The 22,535-nt window shown below is 42.8% G+C and overlaps 1 protein-coding gene across 1 annotated transcript in view; it reads right to left on the bottom strand.

Annotated features, from left to right (window-relative positions):
* The window catches only part of LOC128349603 (parapinopsin-like), a 95,591-nt gene that overhangs the window by 48,038 nt on the left and 25,018 nt on the right, over nucleotides 1-22,535 (bottom strand). Inside the window, exon 3 of the mRNA XM_053306203.1 lies at nucleotides 12,107-12,432. Within this exon, the coding sequence (XP_053162178.1) occupies nucleotides 12,107-12,432 (326 nt within the window). The remainder of the gene's footprint in view (nucleotides 1-12,106; nucleotides 12,433-22,535) is intronic.

The raw sequence follows: 22,535 nt of genomic DNA, 5'->3' as shown, positions 1-22,535 counted from the left end.
CAGACACTTCTACAGGGATCCTGGTAGGATCCTGGAATGATGCTATGGCAACTTCCCAGGCATTGGGATATGCATCTTCCCAAACACACAAGGAAAACAACTATTTCTGGCATTCTTAGGTCCTGGGAAACTACTGTGGTGGTGTTCAAGTGCCAAAAGAAATCTGTCTCTCTGCCATTGCATTGTAGCCAAGTAAATGAATGAATGAGAGGGGAAATGAGGAGAGCTTCCCTGGCTCAGGTTATCACAGCTGGAGAAGGACTATTGAAGGATGGGTCTAAGGCAGAATAATAATCTACTAAGGCAGAGTACTAATACAATACTAATGTAATTTAGTGTCCCAAATTCATATTTTGAACCAGGGCATTATGACATTTGATGACATCACTATACATCGCTGTATAGCATTACGCTGTGATGGCAAGGGAATGGCATTTCCCTAGCATTTGCCAGTGTTTCATAAGGCAGAACAAGTCACAACCCATTTGCCTCAGGACTGGCAGACCTTGTCCACTGACCACCTAACTTACCCAATTAAACAAAGCAGCTTATTAAACAAAGACTTTCATTAACATAGACGGTGTTCATCTGTTCATATCTGTTTATGTTCTTCTTTTGACCCAATATTATCTTGAAAAAACAAGGACCAAATTGAAGCTAGGAGCTTTTGAATAGCTTCTGAGTATATTATCAGATTAGAATGTATGTCGCTGAGATAAAATGCTTCATCTCTCAGTAGTAATCCCCCAAATATCCCATCCTCTTGTAAGGTGAAAACCAAGAACTGAATATCTCTCAAATACTGTTTTTGCTTTTTACAGATATTCCATCTAACAGTTTTTGCCAACCAGAAGATGTAACTCATACGTGAATCACCTTGGCCATCCCTCACACAGACTAGTTTTTCTTGACAAGTTCATCTAATCATAATACCAAATGCACCCCACAGCACTTTCACTTTTCATCTTCCACCTGCCAAATTCACTTCACATGTTTTTCAGAGCTGCAATGCTGTTGCAAATGTCAGCTAAAGAACTGCACTCTCTTGTCTGCAAAATGTCTGCCTATGCCAGTGATATCACTAGCTCAGGCTGGAGAAGACAAGTGCAGAGTGAACCACAGGAGTCAAATGCCAGTACTGTATCTGAAAAAGAACTGGTAACCCAGGTATTTTGCCAAGCTTATTTTCTGTTCAACTCTTCCGCTCTGAAACATAACCTGATTAAACGAGAGGACCATATCCACCCCCCATAAGATTCTTCATCCAGCACAAGGAATCTACCGAATCTTAATATAACAAATTTTTTAAAAAATTGTTCAGTGTTATTTGAACATACACTTTTTTACCCAGAAGTTATGTTCAGAGAAGCAATGAGTCATCGTATGTATTTCATCTAAATTGACAATATTGCTATCTTATGCACCTGCTCATCAGTGACTTCATACCCTGTGAGAACACATGTTCTGACATTGTTATTGATGTCAGTTAATGGCAATTAATTATAAAGCCTATTCACTGTGCAGCAAAATATTCCTGTGACTCTGAGACTAATGTCTAGAGAATATAGCAGCCCTGAAATATAGAAGCTGACTATCCCAGATGTGACTCATATTGGCTACTCTGTTAAGGGTCTTTAATAAAGAAGACTGCACAGTGACACTAGCAGCTAGCCTATCCAGGTTCATTCCAACACTATGACTATATGACCTCTTCTCCCCACATTTTTTGAGAGTCTGTGGCCTGGATCAGTATTTCAGGGGATCTTTTTCAATGTGTTTAAACACATTCTATTTTATTTGTATATTTATATCCCACTCTTTCTCCAAGGAGCCCAGAGTACATGGTTATTATTTTTATCCTCACAACAACCCTGTGGGGTAGGTTAGACTGAGAGTTAAGTGACTAGCCCAGTGTCACTCAGTAAGTTTCATGGCTGAATGGGGATTTGAACTCAGGTGTCTCCGGTCCTAGTTCAACACTCTAACCACTACACTTGTTAATTAAAGTATCCCAGAGTGCTGGCTTAATACTCCAATCAAGCTTTTGGACTAGTGGGGGGAAATCAGTGTGACTATATGGAACAGTTCATTAAAGTGTCAATTTGTGCACAGTTTTGGTCTGATAAGACAGAAATTTGGTACAATCAGATTTATTTAGGGATAATCAGGGTATAGGAAGATAAAAAGATTGATTAGGCAAGGTGAGGAGGCAATAAAATCTTAACTAACAGTATTAACTAGAGTCTCACATTAGTATTACCGGTCCTGATCCGTTGGTGCATTGGGTGCACTTGCAGCTGAAGTGCGAAGATAGATTTCCTCTCCAGGGCAACGTAGAAAGGCAGGAAAGTAAAGAAGCAAGTGGTTCAGCATGATCACTTGTGGGCTGAAGAACCAATGTGGTATAGGTCTGTGTGGTATGGGAGCAGAGACCTTTTTCCTTGGATCTAGGGTAGGCTCTGAGAGTTCTCTGGGTGTTCTAAGTGCCTCAAACATGTGTTTGGATGTGGGATGCAAATAGGCAAATTTATGCCCTGAGGCAATGCACAAGTCAGGCATCCTGACTGCAGGGGCTGAAGCTCATGTGTTCATGTTTGCATGAACCAATCAAGTGGGCGTGATCTTTAAGAAACAAAAGATGGAATGGCTGGTCAAGAGCTGTGTGTGGAGTACTGAATGGGTGAACTCAAAAGCTTTATCTGAGACTGGGACATCTCTTCCTGGGAGAGAGAGAGGTCCCCCCCCCCCGTTAATGATCCTACATCTTACCAGCTCATTAACATTGTGATAGAAGACTGGGGGTGTGCCATGCTTATCTGGGTAGTTGTAGGAGCGAATAGCAAGGCTAATTCCATTGCAAAGAGAGTTAGCTATTAGGAAAGAGATATTTATTGCTACAGAAAACACACTGCAGAAATGTGGATGCATATCTCCTAGCCTGTAGCTTTTTCAGATTGCGACTTTACCACAACTTTAATTTGGGAGGGTGGGTGTGTATTCACATATCAGCCATATTTGCCCTGAGATCCATGTGATAGTTCAGAGAGTACTTCACAGACGATTCGGGGTTTTCCCTCATATTGGAACATTGCCTGATTTATGTCTGGGATAAAAAAATTCTTCTTTTTGTGTTGGAGTATCTGTTATGCCCCAAACTCACAGTAAAACCTTGTGGTAAACCCATGGTAAAGCCTGCTATCTAAAAAGCCTCAGTGTAAGTGTGAAATGAACAGAAATGTAATCCACTTTGCTTAAGGCCTTCTTCTCAATGATTGCTAATATATTAGTCACTTTAAAAGGAAAACCTAATGGAACCCTGGAGAAATCCCAGGATAATTCTAGAATTTGGCCTAGACCAAGAGTAGTGATGTACACGGAACCACAGAGCTGCGGTCCGGCACTGGGGTGGGGGTTCCTTTAAGGGCAGGGGGAGGGTGTACTTACCCCTCCCGCCGCTTTTCCCCCTCCGGCGTGCCTTTTTTAGTTAGCAATTGGGGCGGCAGGATACCTCCCTGCCGCCCCTCCCCCTGCTTGGCTGCAAAAGGCTTCAGGAAGAATTTTGCGCGTGCGCACATTGTACACGCGCATCACGTCTCCGCAACGTGCGCAGTGTAGGTTTCATAAAGATATTTTACAAAGCTTTAATTGTTGGTTTTTGGCGGGGGGGGGGGGGACTCAGCACCGCAAATAAGATTGAATGCCAAAGAAAGACTCAGCTGGTAAGTGTGGCCAGCCCCAAATGCTGCACTTCCTTGGAGCGATAAGAGCCTCCAGATGGCAAGAAGTCTTAGTTGTGCTCTGATCAATCGAGAGCCAGAAGTGGAACAGAAAAAACAAACCATTTGTTTAAAGCTGGCTTAAATGTGCTTTGCATTGACTGAATGTGAAATGCTACATTAGAGAAGGGGAGGCTCACATGGTGGATGTCACTTAGCCCCATTACCTGCCAGTTTGATATGCACCTTCTTCCAGAATAAGCATCCAAGCAAGTGATTGCCTGCAGTGTTCCAAGTACAGATGAACAGTTCAGACCCTGAACTGAAATAATTCATTTCCCCTTGCCTGCTTATAAGATATTTATTTTCCCTCTAAGAGCAAAATACAGAAAAGAGGAAGAGAGAAGTATGTTTAGTTCTGCCTGCGCCAGAGAGCACAACGATGCTGGAATAGCAGAAGGCATGCTTCATCTCATGATAATTACCCATAGTATCCTAATGCATCACACACACTCAGAGATCGTTTTAAAACACCCCAGTGAGTTTGCCCGTGGAGAATTTTCCATCACATTCCTATTATTTTTATGAATTTGAGTTTAGGGCTAGATTGGAATAATGAAAAAAAAGTTTTATAATGTACTCATAGCATGCTTACACATTTGAGACACCTGTGACTGGGGCCTGGCAGGTAAAGGAAACGGCTTCAGAAAAATCAAGCGCAGTCATTCCTAACTGTTCATAATGTTGGCCTCACATAAATTACCCAGAAAGCTGTCGTGCTGGGATGACCGGGCAATGTATGTCATTATCCAAAGGGAGAGGAAAAAATCCAATGTGTGTTTGTGTATATGTTGTGTGTGCACACATGTACACACACGGTACTCAGTCTGAACCACCAGAAATCAGTCAAACTTTAATTCACACTTGTGGTAACGACCACACTAACAGGCATGAATGGATTCTAGTGGCACTTCAAGCATCGTAGGAACTAGGAGGCTGCAGAAAGGAACAGGCAGAAATGAACAGGCCTCAGTTCATTTGATCATAGGCCCACAAATGTTGATCATCAGTAGCATCTCAGGGGACAAATACTCACAATAATTTTTGGCAATGTCTACCCTAGCTAGAGATGGAAAATAGATGATAAGCATTGTTGCACTTACAGCTTTCTGTGTTTGTAATCTCTTCTTTATCCCTACCCCAAACAACTGGGGTAAAATTGCAGTTATTTTTGCAAAGGAAAAAGTTAGGTTCAGGGTTAGGATGACATGAACAAGCTGTTGTACTCTCTCCATGGGGTAATCTTTGGAGGACATTTCTGCCCATTGCAATTTCAATACCTCTGACAATATTGATAACATCTTATAGTAGTTTTTTAGCCAGGTCCCACAATCAGTGAGACCCGGTTTGGGAAGGGAAGTGGGTAGAGCAAGCTAAGCCCGCTCTCCCTGCACACGAGCAGGGCGGGAGCCCTGGGTGGCCGGATCGGCCGCCCACACAATTGCCGGCTCCATGACGGATCCAGCAGGGGCTGCGCGACCCCTGGAAGCTCCAGGATGCCCTGCGAGAGCATGCAGGGCATACTGGAGAGACCCCCAGAGCCGGGAGGCAGCTTTTCACCTCCCCTCCGGGGGTCTACTCATGAGTAGCCATGGCACGGAGCCGCACTGCAGCTACTCATGATCAGAAAAACTGGGTTTGTGGAGCGCTCGCTCCGCAAACCCGGTTTAAGGGGAGGGGTACTTAGGCGGGTTAACTGCCAGGAGGCAACTGGGCTTGGCTGTGAGCCCAGTGGCTCCCACGATCATTCGAAATCGGGCTAGGCTCCCCTAGCCTGATTTCGGCTGATCGTGGGAATATCCTTTTTGTATTTTAAAAACATTTAAAAGCTTTTAAAACACCATTGCTGTAGGCCCCATGGTCAGGAAAATAAAAGCATGATAAAAACTGAAAACTGGAAGTATTACAATTCTATTATCTATTTTCCATCTCTAGCGGTGTAAACCTGGTCCAAAATCACAATGATCATTCATCCCCCCAGATGGTACTGATTCGTATACTTTCCATTTTCAAGAGCCTGCTGCAAAAGTAACCAAGTTGCATCCAAGCTGTATTGCTGGCCCCTTTAGAACAAAAACTTGCAAGAGTTCATTGCTAAGGCACAATTCCCTTTGCACCCTTACAGAATGTTTAATTTGCCCTCAAGTAAAATAAAAGCTCATTTATCCAACAAATAAACTAGATGCATGCATCCCCAGAGAGACACAAATTCACTGTGATATCCCCATGCTGAAGATCCTGTCACTACACATTCATCCAACCACCCTAAAGAAATGCAAAAGTTCTTTACAAATATCTTGTTCCAGGAAGGATTGCTTGCCAAGTAAGATTAGACAGGGCACTTCACTTACAAACAAACACAACTATGTAGCTCTTCCTTATATATTTGGATGCATTTTTCCCTCTGAGGGAAACAGAGGGAAACAGAGGCTTTCCCCATATGTATCTGACTTCTGCCTCTAACAAGGCATCCCTAGATTCCTTAGCTCAGGAAGGTTCTGTCTAGGTCAACTCTTTCTCAAGAGGCACACAGAGATAAGGGAGCTTACAAACAGGAGATTACTCACAGAATTCAAGGAGTTTTTTTGTGGTTGGGAGTTTAGCAAGGAAGTAGGGGTGACAGACCGACCAAGTGATGAGGAGCTCCAAGTACAAGAGACAATGAGGGAAGTGTTGTGGTGACCTATGCAAATTATACCACCAGAAGAAACCCAAAACAGATCTGTGGGGACTACGAGGCACTGGGTGTGCAAGTGAAGGAGTTAGGGGTACATGTTTTCAGCAATCCTTCCCATGGAAGGTCAAGATGCATGAGGAGAATGCAGGATATATAGGCTGGCTATGAAGGTGTCATCATCAAGAAAGGTTTGGATTGTTCTACCATGGCCTATGTTACCTATATGAAGGACTCTGGGAACAGGCTGAGGAATGGGACATAAGTACTGGGAAGAATGTATTTGGCAGGAGCCTTGCAAACCTCATCAGAAGGCGTTTAAACTGAATCTAATGGGGAATGGAGACCAGTACCAAGTATAAAACCAAGTACCACGGACAAGAAACATGTGTCAAAGGCAGAAGCAAAATGCGGGAGGAGGCACTCAGAAATTCACAAGTCACTACGTCAAAGAAGCCAGAAGACGGTGATACCACACTAATTATGCATTAGTGTGGTATCACCGTCTTCTGGCTTGTTTGATGTATAGGAAACAAACAAGTATAGGAAATGAAGTATATGATGTATAGAAACAAACAGAGGGAACCGGAAATCCTAACACAGAAAAGCAAGCGTGGTGTAGTGGTTAGAGTGCTGGACTAGGACCGGGCAGACCCGAGTTCAAATCCCCATTCAGCCATGAGACTTGCTGGGTGACTCTGGGCCAGTCACTTCTCTCTCAGACTAACCTACTTCACAGGGTTGTTGTGAGGAGAAACTCAAGTATGTAGCACACCGCTCTGGGCTCCTTGGAGGAAGAGCGGGATATAAATGTAAAAATAAATAAATAAATAAAAAGTGTGCTCTGACAGGTATCACTGAAATTTGGTGATCGGGACTCATCAAGATATAGTACTTGAAGGGTATAAGTAGTTGTTCAAAAGAAATAGACCCAACAGAAAGGAAGATTACATGTAAAGAATCTGTCAACTATGTTAACCTTTTTTGTTGGCCTCAGGCCATAAAAAAGAAAATCAATCAATCATGTAAAGAATGTCTACACCTGCACAGAAATCCATGAAATCCATGAATCCATGGAAGCCCAGTTGAAAGTGCTTGGGTAAAAATAAGATGAGAGAGAAATAAAAGTAAAAGTGAATAAAAAAGTGAATAAAAAATAAAAGTGAATAAAAAGAGACATTGCAGGAGTCCACTATAGACCACTTGGCCAAACAAAAAAACATGGACTATGCTTTCCTTGGACAAATTACCAAATTTGCCAGGGATTAGGAGTGTCAGACTTCCAACTGGCCCATTGTCAGAATAGCTGAAGTCTCCCATTAGCCCATTAGAGTGGGAGGTCTAATATGTTCTTTACCTCTCTTGCTGACAACTTCCTTCAGAAGATGGAACAAGGGGTTGGCTGCCCTGGACTTGACCCTTCTTTGGTTGATGAAGTGAATGTGGGGTGGACCCTGGGGGAGAGCGACTATGCCATTTTGGAATTAATGATATCAAGGGGAGGGAAAACTGCAGCAAGTCTGATGTGTACCCTGGATTTCAGAAAAGCTGACTATAAATGAGCTCAGAGGAAATAAAGTAGGGTCCCATGACTAGAAATCCTAAAGGAAAGAAGTGCCAGAGAGGGGTGGAAAAGCAAGACACCAAAAGGCACCACTGCAAACAGTTCCCATGAGAAGGGAAAATTGAAGACATCTCAGGAAATCAATGTGGATGCACAGAGAAACAAGAAAACTATTCTCTGAATAGCTGAGACGCAAAAAGGACACTTAGAGGAGATGGAAAGAGGGACATATAATCAAGAAATAATACAAAAGAGTGGCCTGAACCTGTAGGTATGGTGTCAGGAAATCTAAGACTCAGAATGAGCTGAGGCTTGCAAGCAATACCAAACATTATGCATACAGCATGTATGTACAGGAACTTGTTAAAGATAACACCTAAATAGGAGGACCTCACTATCCGCGGGTCCAGCACTCGTGGTTTCGTATATCCACAGTTCGGTAATTAGCACTCAACCTTAGTATATGTGAGGGAGACAGAGAAAAAAGGGTTAAACCCACGTATCCACGGATCGGGATTTTGACTGCCAGAGAGATCAGGAGGCATTTTCTGGCTCAAAATGGAGGCAGAAATGTCATTTTTGTCAGAATTTCGTCCCCATGGGCAACAGTGCAGCATGGTAGGGGCCATTTTGGGCCTATATTGGGCTGATTTTTGGCATCTGGAAACCTAATTCCATGTTTCCCATTGCCCCAATGCCCCGTTATTAATGGATTTGCTATCCCCTCCCCCAGAACGGAACCCCCGCCAATAATGGGATTCTCCCATACTAGAAGAGTGTGACCAGAATGCCTGATTAATTTCTGAAATGAAAGTGGAATAATTAAAAGTTGTGTCACATAATATTTTCAGTTTTCAAGTAGAAACTATCAAGTTCATTAGAGCACACGTTTAGTGGGGCACATTTTCAGTAGACCACCTGTCCTCACCCCACCCCCACCCCAATATATAAATAGTGGGAATATTTACCTTTTCGCAATCTTGGTTCCCCTGGTTGCCCATTCATGGAACATTCAGGGTCAATGAATGACAGAATGCTACATAACCAATCAGATTTGGCAATCTGATGATGTTACTGAGAGCAAGTGAAGGAAAAGTAAATGAATAAAGAAACATTCTTTCAAAGAATATTGAAAAATCACCAGATAGCGATAGTGTTCCAACACTGCAGAAAAAAACACACAAAGGCCGTGTGCACAGTTTTAGCTAAGCTGTAGTTCTAAGCCAAGAGCAGTATGGATCCAGTATCCCAGCATCTCAAAAATGTTTAGTTACAAAGCCCTAGAAACGTAGGTGATACAATTCCCTTAAGGAGTACTTTGGAACAAAAATAACAATGTGATGGTAAGCTTACTGGAAAGGTAAGCATCCACTTAGCTTGGTATGTAGAATGATTCAACATTCTAAACACACTCAGCAAGGGACTGAGCTGAAAGTCAGCAGTCTATTTTAGTCTAAGAAACTGTAAAAACAAAATATGTCGGACGTCCCTCTAGTGAAACCATGATCAGGTAATAACAAAGGAAACCTGTGACAAAAATGTCATATGAGATCTGAAATCTCATGTGTGATATTGCTGAGGAAGGGACAGAGTGGAGCATTGATGGACAGCAGGGAGGTGAAATGTTGAGTTGGGAGGGTCTTGTCACAATGGTTTTCTTTGTTATTTATTTATTTATTTATTGCATTTCTATACTGCCTAGTATAGAAATCTCTAGGCAATGTACAAATTAAAACAAAATAAAAAAACAAAACATTTAAAATTCATTTAAAAACAGATAAAAATCATAAAAATAAAACACACATTAAAATTTAAAATTTCAATTTCAATTGAAAGCCTGGGGAAACAGGTGCGTCTTCAAGGTCCTCCTAAAAGCAAACAGAGAAGGAGATGCTCTTATTTCAGCAGGGAGCGCATTCCAAAGCCCTGGGACAGCCACAGAGAAGGCACGGTTGACGGCAACCATAACCGGACCTCTCCAGATGATCTTAATAGGCGACAGGGTTCATGATAGAGAAGGCACTCTCTTAAGTACCCTTGACCTAAGCTGTTAAGGACCTTACAGGTAATAACCAGCACTTTGTATTTCGTTCAGTAACATATTGGCAGCCAGTGCAGTTCTTTTAGAATTGGTGTAATATGGTCCCTTCGGGTAAACCCAGAGAACAATCTGGCTGCTGCATTCTGTACCAAACGTGATGTTAGTACAGTGCAGGCACTGTGGCTGGCAGTGGATTCAAGTCACGGATTTTTTTGGTCATCTTTGGACTATGTGTTTGGCAAAATATGTTATTCTGTGTTGGGAGGGACTTTGTGTGCTTCTGTTCTGTAGAGTTTTTCAAAGCAGAGTTGCAAAATGTGTGCACTCTGCTTCTTTCGCCCATAGGCAACAATGGGGAACTCAAATCACCCCATTTAACACACATACGAACACACACCACTACCATGGCTGATGATGAGATATGGACTGGTGCCCTGACCCATGTGTCAGGCTGTCAGCACAGCACCAATCTGAGGCCCTGGGGTTATCCTCCCTTGAGTTGTGGTTTGATCTGTTTGTGAGATGGTATTGTTGTGGCGAGAAATGGACAGTAGCAGCTCAGTTCGTTCTCTCTCTCTGTAATATTTTCTTGGTGATTGCTGTGAGATGAGCTCCATGTTTGGCATTGAACTAACTTTTGCTTCTCTCACTGCTCTGGTCTACTCTGCAGTCTGCATTCTAAGGTGTATTCAATTAAACCAAATGTGGCTGAAGATGTTGCTATAGTTGAGCTTATGGCTATGCTTGCTGGCTGCTAAGGGTTTTGCTGTGCTGTGGCTGTTGTTGCAAGTGATGATGGAGTCATAATTGTGTGTGAGAGAGCAACTTGTATCATATTATGATGCTACTGCAGTGCAGGCACTGTGGCTGGCAGTAGATTCTGGGTCAGTAACTCTTTTTTGGCCATCTTTGGACTGTGCATTTGGCAAAATGTGGTATTCTGTATTGAGAGGGACTGTGTGTGCTTCTTTTCTGCAGTGTTGTTTCTCTGAAAGGCATGGTTGCAAAATGTGTGCACTCTACTTGTTTTGCCCATAGAGAACAATTGGGAACTTTAACCTCCCCATTGTTCCCCATGGATATGTCCTATGGACACCAAAGTGGGTTGGTTGTTAGGTTATGACCCAACCTGCCTACCACTCAACCCACAAAACCATTGGGCATTCAGGTGATTTTAAATAAATTTTTGAATTATTATCTGGGTTAGTAGGTCAATGACTTGCTGACCCAGATATTTCAAAAAATTACTAAAAATTGCCAGGCTGCCCGATTGTTCTTTAGGTTGGATGGTTGGTAGGTAGGATCATGCTCTACCATCCCACTCATTTTGGTGTCCCTAGGACTTAGCCATAGGGAACAATGGGGTGGTTCATGTTCCCCATTGTTCCTTATGGGCGATTTATGAATTTTTCACAAATTTCCAATTCTATTACTCGAACTGGCCTGCTATGGTACCAAGAATTAATTTGACTTTTGGCTATTTGATTCGAGGTCAAATCAAATAGCAAAAAACAATTGGTGCACATCACTAGGACACAGAATAGCTTGTGTATTGTAAAATTGACCACTCTAGTGAAAAAAGGGTGGAAGAGTATATCCAAATGTTTGAACTGTCTCTTTAATTGGACCCAGTTTCTACTATATTGGAACCAAAATATCCTATTTATTCCTTTTTATATATAAAACTTCATTTTGTAATTAGTTTAGAGGAATACAAATTAAAAAAGAAACAGAAAAAATAGGGGCCTCTTAGTACAGTGGAGTTTACTCCCAAGTAAGTGTTTATAAGAGTACAGCCTTAGGATGAAAGGAAAGAAGAGAAAACAATCTTCTTTAAAAGCTTTTCATAATTAATGTTTATGTAAATGGCAAGTTTTAAACACCATTGCTTTCACAGACATCATACAATATCTGATTTTGTCCATAATAGCAATAGCAATAGCAATAGCACTTACATTTATATACCGCTCTATAGCCGGAGCTCTCTAAGCGGTTTACAATGATTTAGCATATTGCCCCCAACATTCTGCCCCCAACATAATGCCACTTACTTGTTTGACAGCATAAAAGAGGCGTGCATAGCAGTATATCATAACCATTACTGGGATGGCCAAGCAGAATATGAAGAGACAAATGATATAGGAAACTGATTCTGGTGATTCAGAGGTCCATCGGACTGAACAGCTGGTACCTGCCCCCTCAATCCCATAGCTGCTCCAGCCAATGAGAGGCGGTACTGTCCAAATCAAAGAATAGAGCCAGGAGCCACCAACTCCTAGCAGGGCCTTCTGGTAGTCAGAGCCACGTTTGCTGGTGAGGGTGAGTGTGCTGTAACGTTCGTAAGACAGGATAGCCAGCGAGATCAGGGAAACAATGCCTGCCAGAAGCAAAACAAAACATAATCAGAGTCAGACTGTGTTATTCCACATGACGCAAAATTTAAAGGGCAGAGAGTGACATACCATTTTCTGCACAACTACAGTGTCAAGGGGAATTCAATTTCTCAATCTCTGAATTAAACTCTAGGATAGAACCAATAGTTTGTTCCAGGGTTTCTTAACCTTGGGCCCCCAGATGTTGTTGGACTATAACTCCCATCACCACAGACATGGTCTTTATGGCTGAGGATGATGGGAGTTGTAGTCCAACAACATCTGGGGGCCCAAGGTTAAGAAACCCTGGTCTATTCATTTCTTTTTGCTTTAAAATATGTTTGCAATCACAGAGTTATTCTCATTCAAGGCAAATCTTCAAAATTCTATTCAGGACCTGTTTTAGTGAAAATGCATTCCTCATCTGGGATAGTTGATAGAATTATATTTGAACTAACTTGGGTCAAGGCATGATGACTCCTTCAAAATAATGATTAATTCTTTCATAACGGCCATTTCTTGAAAACATTCCTTGAAAAACCATTGTGAGGCAGAGAAAACTGCACTCCACCCCCTTTATACAAATGCTGAGAATTAGGTTTCGTTCTCAAAAACAGAACATTTGGGAGTTAACAATTTCAGTGCATTTTTCAGAAGGGCTTATATTAGCAAAGGGTGCAGTTACTTCCACATTTGTGTGATCCTTCCCTGAGGGTTGAGTGATGCTGACATGGGAAGCAATTAGATAATCCATCCATCCCACATGGTCACTTTCAATAGTTACTGCAGCAGCACAGGATCCAGCCTAGATTCTTCACAATGCAGTAAGTCTATTTTCCTTTACATGGGAATAAATTGTTGTGTGATTTGGTCTTGAGCATGGTAAAAAAACATTTTTATCTTTGTGTCTTATTTGATTTCACTAACATGACTCATTGTGATTTTCCCTGTGCAACACCATCTGTGACACATATAATTCCAGAAGCACAGGTGTTCCAAAAATCAGTGCTCTCTTTTTGCTACTGTAGGGCTACAAAGCATTTCAACACTATATAAAGAAACACTATTACTCATAGTGAATGCTGTTGCTTTTAAAATGTATTGGGCCATTAACTGTAATATAACAGCATGAATGTGCTTTATCTAGGTTCCAACACAAATTAATGAGGCAGAATAAATGAAAACGTGTGAGGATCTCACTCAAACGGGTGCAAAGAGTCAACTCTGTTGATAGGACTGGGAGCGAGTGAATGGAATCAATGGACTTTAGTGCAACAGACTCTGTCTATAAGATCAGGCTGCTTGGATGAAAAGCAGAAATGATGCCATTGCAATACCTACCAAGTTCTCCAGCTAAGTCAAGCTAGGACCAGACCTCTGGGTGTCAGCAAGGCCCACAGGTGGTGCAGGCTCTAGTGGAGAGTCAGGAGTCTCTCCAGCTAAGAGAGGAGCTACTTCTACTTCTGTGGTGCCAAGGAGGCTGCCTGGTATATTTGGCTTCAGCTGCTTTTTCACACAGGCCTATCAGGTAGCTGCACTTAGGGCTGATGGGAACTACTACTAGTTTGCAGACCTTGAAATGAAAAACACTGATCCAGGTGATTTATTATACGAAGCTGGAATATGATGGGAATTATATTAAAGCCAACTACTGATGGTAGCACTAAAACTATCCATTTTAGAACTCTCAGTTAGATTTCTGGATTAGTTTGCTATCCCAAGGCACCGACAAGGTGCAGAAATTGTTTGTTTGTGGTTCTAGAATGCTGTCTTTTTAGAACATTGTCACTAGCATCTGAGTACACAAATCCTGCAAAGAACAGATAGCCCAAGGAGACACACGATCCCGGAGCCTGGATTAATGGCATGCTGATGCCGTTAACCAAGGCTAAGAAGGCAGGCTAGGCAGTGCTACCCTGCTGGGATTGGGCCCAATCCTGGTGGTTCTCATGCACAGCCTAATCCAGGCATAGGCGCTCAAACCCCCAGACCTTGGGGCCCTGGTCCGTGGCCTCCAAGGTCCAGGGAGGCCTCCAAATATCTGGCTGGCCTCCTACAGCCACCCCACGCCTACCCACCACAGCAAACCTACCTATGTGTGTGTGTGGGGGGTGTTAAATCAAAGCCGCCACATGGCTGAGGGGTGGCTGCTGGGGGGGGGTAGCTGAGCAGTCAACCTCCTCTCCCCCCCCCCCGGCGGTGGCAGCGGCAGGGAGAGCAACCTCTGGGTACATCCTCTTGGCCCAGAAGCTCTAGTGAACTGCGAGGTGCGCTTCCACAGTTCACTACAGCCGCTGGGCCGAGAGGACGTGCCCAGAGGTTGCTCCCCCTGCAGCTGATGGGGGGGAGAGAGGAGGAGGTCAACTAAATGGCTACCCCCCACCCCACCTGGCAGCCACTCCTCAGCCATGTGGCAGCAGCATCTTTGATTTAAAAACATACACACAGATTCGCCAATCACCGCAGGAGGCCCCAGAAGTAGGTTTCAGGGGGCCTCACAGCTGGAGGGGGCCCTCGTGGGGGGGCCTCATGGAAGGGCTGGTCCAGACCCAAAAATCACCTAGGTGCGCCCCTGAACCCAGGCTCGGCTTCCCTAGCCTGGGTTAGGCTGCACGTGAGAACAGCCTCAGTGACTGACATCCAGACTAAGTTACTCAAGAGTACTACTTAGAAGATCCTCTAAAGGACTAAATTTCAGTAGGACTTCTGTCATGTAATTTAGCCAGGATGGCAGCCACTGTATATATTCAAATATGGTTAGCATCATTGTAAAAAAAAACCACACACACCCAAAAAACCCACCACCTAGCATTTTCTATTGGTTAAGGGCTAAACTAGAAGAGATGTTAAACACATCGCCATCTCCTGAATATTCCCCCCTTTTTAAAAATAGCAGGGGGTGATCCAATAGAGACTGCAGTGCAGGTGGAGGGGAAATGTAACCCTTCTCATCCCCACCATTTTCCTGCCAAAAATCCCCCCTCGAGCAGCTATTTGCACCATGAGGTGCCTCTTTCTGCAATATCCACTCCAGCAGGGAAGGATTTCATCCGGAAAATGGAACAGAGGCAAAGAGTTGCAGCTGTTCACAACTCCCTTTAAACATGTCCACATGCAGCATCTCCACCAATTCTGGGTGGGCAAGCACAAAAAAATAGATTTCCTAGAAATGCATTAAACTGAAAGAATGCTTTTTTGTACCAAAATAGGTACACAGACAGGAACATTAGCATTTCCACACAATAGATAGCAAAAACGTTCTCTGTGGCAATTAGAGTGCGTGTGTGTGTCAGGCAGAAAGAAAACATTTGATAGCCAGGAGGTTTTGCTATAGATTATTTAAGTACATAATCATGATGTTGTCTACAAATCAATAAATGCTCTTGTCTATTGATTCACAAGTCATTTAATGGCTGCCTTCAAAGGTGTTTTCACCCCCACTGATGACTTGTCTCATTTGATATTTAGGAAAATACCAATGTAAACAACCAAGACTAATCCTCCCGGTTAAATCAAGAATTTTAAAGAAAATTTAATGGAATCTATTTCCCCGCTGCGCCATTAGGTGGTGCATTAAAAATCAAAATAACTCCATCAGGATCCACTTGGACCCTCCCGTTTGCTGTAAACTGGGTTTGTATTGAACTGTTAAAAACAAAAGTTATTAGGGATGTAGATATACATCTCCTAAGACTTCTTCCCTTTGGAAAACAGGTTTTAAAAGAATAAAAGAAATTGAGAGTATTTTACCAATGAGGAAAAGAACAGTTATGGCCCTGATTCAGCTATGGATTCATACTGCAGCTAGGGTATCATAAGTACATTTGTGTAAGAAAACCAACCATCATTACTCTTTAGCAGGAAAGAAAAATTGAGCACTGAATCTGCTTTACCTCCCAAGTAGATAGCCCATTTTTTTGACAGGGCTCTGCATTTGCTGCACTGGTAGCTGAATTGGGGAGGAAGAACTCATTTTAACATGTTGCTTGTTGTCCAATGACAGATGTTTGTGTGAAAGTTGGCTTCTATGCATTTATGACCATAGTTGGATCAAGCATCCAAGTATAAACTCAGATGCAGTACAGTACGTAAAGCAAGTCTTAGGAAGGTATATTGTATAATCATCGCCATCATGATATAAACATAAGACTACTACTATTATATAACTTTATTTATTTATTTATTATATTTATATCCTGCTCTTCTTCCAAGAAGCCCAGAGTGGTGTACATGGTTGTGTTTATCTCACAACAACCCTGTGAGGTAGGTTAGACTGAGAGATGTATAACTGGCCCAGAATCACTCAGCTAGTTTCATGGCTGAATGGGGATTTGAACTCAGGTCTCCCTAGTCCTAGTCCAACACTCTAACCACTACACCACATTCAAACTTGTGTTGCTCTAAATAAGTACAGATCATTCCCTTCACTAGTACTTGGATCCTCCTTTTGTAAAAACTCAGTTTTTCTGGATAAGCTGCTCCATTGTATTTATTTATAGTTCTATACTATAAAATATACTATATTTTATTTATAGTTCACTTAGAGGGAAGGAGGGGATTTGTTTAAAAACCATGTTCACCCAGGTTCACTCAAGATGGCTATCAGAAAACTGACACTGACAGAAATGCAGAATAAAATCGCTATCCATATAATACTAGGCTCACTCCAGCCACTTTCTCATATTAGTCAAAGACCGTAGTAAAAAGAACAGTGTGGACCCATTAAAAAAATGTGTGCGAGAGAACTCACAGAAATAATCTCAGAGGAAAATGATCTCCCAAGGCTAATGCTCCCTTGCCCCTTATGTGAAGAAGCAGTCCTCACTGCTTAAAGGGTGGGAATTACCGTATGTGCCGAGGGACATGCATTCTCCTAGGCTATTTCCCTCCAGCTGACTTTCCCTCTCACACACACATACACCCTATAATCTGCAAGGGATACCGCTTTTCCATAGATTAAAAGACCTTTTTTTGGCAGGAGAAATGAAGTTCAAAGGTGTACATGACAGAACGTGTGTCCTCGGACCCCAATTCCCTCCCTGCCTTTGAATCCCAGGCTGAAGGGACTTAGCCTGGGATTCTTCAGTCTAACTCCCAGCTCTGGCCAGCTGAGAACTTGTGCTGCACTGCACTACACTGTGATTTCCAAACAATTATTCAGAGCATTCTGGAATGTTCTGGATCCACCAGTCTCCAAGAGAGCAGAAGGACTGCAGGCTATTCATATTGTATAAAATGGTTAACAATCTGGTTTTGTTTATTAATTGAGTTCTTAATCTGATGGGATAAATACATTACATTAAACTGTGAATATTCATGTATGTTGTCTAGAACTATCTTATTGCTGCGTAGTATGTAGAATTCTGATTAATTTGTGACAGTATTTGAGGGATATTTTGTTTTGTATGTTTTAATATTTGTATGTCTGTTTTGCAAAATGTTCATGCCTGTTTGGAGCTAGAATCCCCAAATACTAGACATTTCCTAAAGAAACGCCTTGTCAAAGCTTGATCTAGAAAAGCACTCCAGTCATGCCTCGGGGTATGTTTTTGTCTATAAGAACCCCCTCTGAAATGGCAACACGCTCTTGCACTCTTGGTTTACTATTGGACTCTCCACCTGACATTGTTGGGTGCACCTCATTGCTCACCTCATGCTTGAGCCAACTGGAGAGAAGAACCCCAGCTAGAGCAGGTAGCTATGAAAAACAGCTTTTCTCTCTCTCTTTCTTTCTTTCTTTCTTGCTTAAGCCCTTCCCCCTTCCCAGCATTAAAGAATTCCGTACCACTATTGCCTCTCAAGAAAGCAACTCTTTCTTTTTACAAACACGTGCCTACTCTCTCTTGTCTTTCCCAACACATCCATGCCATGGCCAACTTTTTAAAAGTATTTTAAGGTTAACATAGTTTTTGACTGGTCTGCACCCATTTCAGGGGTGTAACTATAATAGGGCAAGGGAAGAAAGTTGTCTGGGGGACCACTGCCTGGGGGGGAGGAAAGTCACATGAATGACTCCCCCAGCCACGCACCTGCCCAGGCTTCCTTTAGTTGTATTCATCCTCTGAAATTGATGTGAGTGTTAAGACCTGGAGCTACCAGAACAGCATGTCTTTCTCTGGTATCATTAAATGACTTGCACAATTTACAAAACCTTTTTAAAAATAACTTAGGATGATGTTCTATTGTGGCACATAGGTATTATATCTATTCTAATCTAATCTAATCTAATCTTATCTGTCTATCTACATTTACTAAGCTTTTTTGTTACCACTATTCAGCCTCATTTAAGATTTCTTTACTTCATGAGCTGAGCTTCAGTGAGGGGGGGCATTTTAAAATCTTGTCTCTAGGCCCACTCCAATCTTGCAATGCCCCTGACCCATTTGATGCTAATACTGAGTCAGACCATTGTTCTATCTAACTCAGTATTGTCTTCACAGACTGGCAGCAGCTTCTCCAAGGTTGCAGGCAGGAATCTCTCTCAGCCCTATCTTGGAGAAGCCAGGGAGGGAGCTTGGAACCTAGATGCTTTTCCCAGAGCGGCTCCATCCCCTGAGGGGAATATCTTGCAGTGCTCACACATCAAGTCTCCCATTCATATGCAACCAGGGCAGACCCTGCTTAGCTATGGGGATAGGTCATGCTTGCTACCACAAGGCCAGGGGATGGCTTCCCTGATTTCTAACATGAAACTTGGGGATGGGGGTGGGACTAGTTTTGCATTTAGGTAAATTCAGTAAGTTTTGTCCCTGAGGAGGATTGAATCTGGGTCTCCCAAGTCCAGTATTCCTAAGGCCTACACTGCACTGGTAGAATTCATTGTCCTAGCTCAACATGCCAACAATTTTGCAAAAAACAGAACTTCACAACACCATTGGCTGATTGTCTAGGGCAGTGTTTCTTAACCGCCGATCCGCGGACCGGTGCTGGTCCGCGACGGGTTGAGTGCCGGTCCGTGCCTTGGGGAATTAACCCCCTCCCCCGCTATGAACCTCCTCTGTGGTTTTTTTAAAAATGTTGTTCCAATTCCAGCCACCACGCGGCCGAGGGGATGGCTATGGGGTGTTTGTGTGTGTGAGCCAGTGGTCCTTCTATCCCTCCCCACCTGCCTCGGCAGCGGCTGATACCAGAGCGACGCTGTAGCTTGCCATCTGGCCCAATGTCACTTCTCAAATGCGAGGCGCGCTTGTGTAGTTAATAGTTAAAAACACAGAGGTTCGCAGCTGTCCTGGACAGCCAGAGCGGCTTTGTTTCTGCTCCTCCTTTGTGAGTGTGTGTAAACGTATGAGCCTAAATCTGCTGCTATCTAATTGAGGTGTTGGGATTCCTCGCATGAGAAGTTGATTTGTAGTTTGAACACATGGCTCATTCAAAAAGCCGGAATATTCAAGTGATTTTCTCTCTTCTTCCCTCCCCCCCCCGGATTTTTTTTTTTTTTTTAATGGCGAGGTGGTGTCCCTACATTCATGTATTGTAACATTTTTATACTCCGCCTGCTGCTGCCAAAGGGGCTTGGTGGCAAGACAAAAGTCAAGTAGTTTCCCCCAATCTCTCCTCCTTTTTCTTTTCTTTTCTTTTCAACCCACCATCCTGCTTCCAAAAGCGTCATGATTTCCTCTATCTCTCTGGATAATGCAGCGAGCGTTTAGTATTCCAATTTGATCACGGGCTCCCCTCCCCTTTTTAACTCCAGTAAGAGAGAGGGGAAAGAGGAGTGGGTGTGGGAGGGACAGATACAAGCAGCAGCGGCTCCCCCCCCCCTTGGTGTTTGTTTGTTTTGGCAAGACGGCGTGTGTGTGTTTTAAAGCTAAGCTCTATATTTCATTAATAAGAAAATGAATAAGCTGTACATTGGGAACCTGGGCAAAAACGTGAGCCCTCTGGACCTAGAAAGTATCTTTAAAGAGTCCAAGATCCCTTTCACCAGTCAATTTCTCGTTAAGACGGGATACATGTTCGTGGACTGCCTCAATGAAAACTGGGCTATGAAGACCATTGAGGCACTTTCAGTTGGGAGAATGTCCTCCAACTTCTCAACCTTAGCTACCCTTCCCCCCGCCCCATTACCTTTCCGGGCGCTATTCTCTTCGGCTCATGTCCTGGTCGTTCCTGCCTCCGGTATGTTGCCCCTGAATGCTAACATGGGCCGAGCTCTTTTTGCAAGAGGTGTTCAGACCGGCTTGTGGTCCTCTCTTCTTCTCTCTCCCCACTTGCAACTCACACACGTGCAAACTGGGATTTTAAAAAGCCCTTTCATCATTGAGGAGGAGCAGGGCCGCCACGAATTGGAAGATTATTTTTTTAAAAAAACACAGAGGTTCACAGCATGCGGGGGGGGGGGATAGAAGGACTACTGACTCACCCCCGCACACCTGGCAGCCATCCCCAGACAACCCCTCAGTCACGCGCCGGCTGGCATTGGAATTTTTAAAAATACATGGAGTTTCATGGCATGGGAAGGCAAGTGGCAAGCAGAGCGAGGTGCAGCGCGGTGGGGTGGTTCTTTCCATCAGTTTCGTTTTAAACTTTCTCTCTCTCCCTCAAGCCAGACCTACCTACCGGTATCATGTTTCCATCTCCTTCTTTTCTAGCTTTTTCTTTCTTTCTCTTCCTCTCTCTCTTCAAGCCTGCCTCATCCCCTTTTCCTTTTTCTATCCCTCTGTCTCTCTCTCAAACCAAGCCTACCCCATTCTCTTTCTCAAGCCAAACCAGCACTATTTCCCCCCTCTTTCTTTCCCCGTCTCGCTTCTCTCTTTCCTTCTTATAAAAGCCTGTGTGGTGAAAGATCAAAACAATCTTATCAAAAATTAAGAGAAAAACTTCTCTAATTTTTTTCCTTAGAAATGCTCCATGTTAAGTGTGATGATTTGGCAGAGGTAGAAAGGAAGAACAATGCATTTTATTGTTATGTTATGTATTTTGTACAGATTGTATTGTATTTATTTTATTAGGATTTTTAATTCAATTTATTTTATTTTAATTTAAATTAATCTTGGCCTGCCAGAGCTTCAAAATTTTTGATTAAATTCATTTTAATTAATTTCACTTTGATTTAATTAATTGATTGATATTAAGTGTTACTTTAATAATTAGCACCCTAAAATTGACCTCAGACCCCATGAGCCAAGTCACGGTCAGTTTGGGCCCATCAGGTCATTTGAGTTGTGCACACCTGTAGTATACTTTAGTACTAATAGATAAACTTAAAACCCTTTTACTAACTGCTGGTCCAGGAAACTGTGCACAAAGAATGTACCGGTTCCTGAAACTGCGCACTAAGAATTTACCAGTCCTTGACTCCGAAAAGGTTGAGAAACACTGGTCTAGGGTAAGCATGGATTTTCCCAAGTATCCAGGAAAGGAAATTATTAATGTTTCCTCTTAGGCCAAGGAAAGGTTCTCAAACTTGAATCCTCAAACGTTTTTGGACAACAGCTATGGATGATGGGAGCTGTAGTCCAGCATCTGGGAACCCCTGTCTTAGGCCACTGATGCACCACAGATGGCTAAATAGTGCTGTCCTGTGTATCTCTGCTCAAAAGTAAGTCCCCACTGGGCTCAGGGCAAACCTCCTAGTTGGGGTGTTGAGCTATAATCCTAAACACAAACAGGCCAACTTGTGAACACATCTGCAAGGCTAACAAAATCATTTGTTTTTTATTTAAAATGAATGCATGTACTGTATTAATCAGGCTTAAAAGATCACTACTAGCTGAGTCCCTAACATTAGAAAGTTCATTCAAACAGGAACCAACCTTAATCCCAAATCAAAACATACATACATACATACATATAAATATATTTTGTTTGGAAGGTATTCAAATACCCCTGCTCCCCCATTATTTTAAAAAACTTACCCATGCCTTCAATTTTGTCTGAGCCTCTGCTCCAAATGATCTGCCTGGTCTCCAGCCTCACTCATAATGTTTTTCTCTTCCCCCACCCCACACACTGGGAGATTTTAAAAAAACAAAACTTTGCAAACAAAAGAGAGATGATTTCAGTGTCCTTTATGATAGAGCTGGAGGAAGAAGAAAAATTAAGGATTGTTTTGTTGTTGTTGTTGTTGTTAGGGCGGGGTGGTGGTGTAGGAATTAATTAACTCAAC

Source organism: Hemicordylus capensis, chromosome 3, assembly GCF_027244095.1.
Source record: "Hemicordylus capensis ecotype Gifberg chromosome 3, rHemCap1.1.pri, whole genome shotgun sequence".
In the NCBI taxonomy this organism is placed as follows: domain Eukaryota; kingdom Metazoa; phylum Chordata; class Lepidosauria; order Squamata; family Cordylidae; genus Hemicordylus; species Hemicordylus capensis.
Note: the sequence above shows the minus strand (reverse complement) of the source record. Positions and strands in the feature narration are given on the sequence as shown.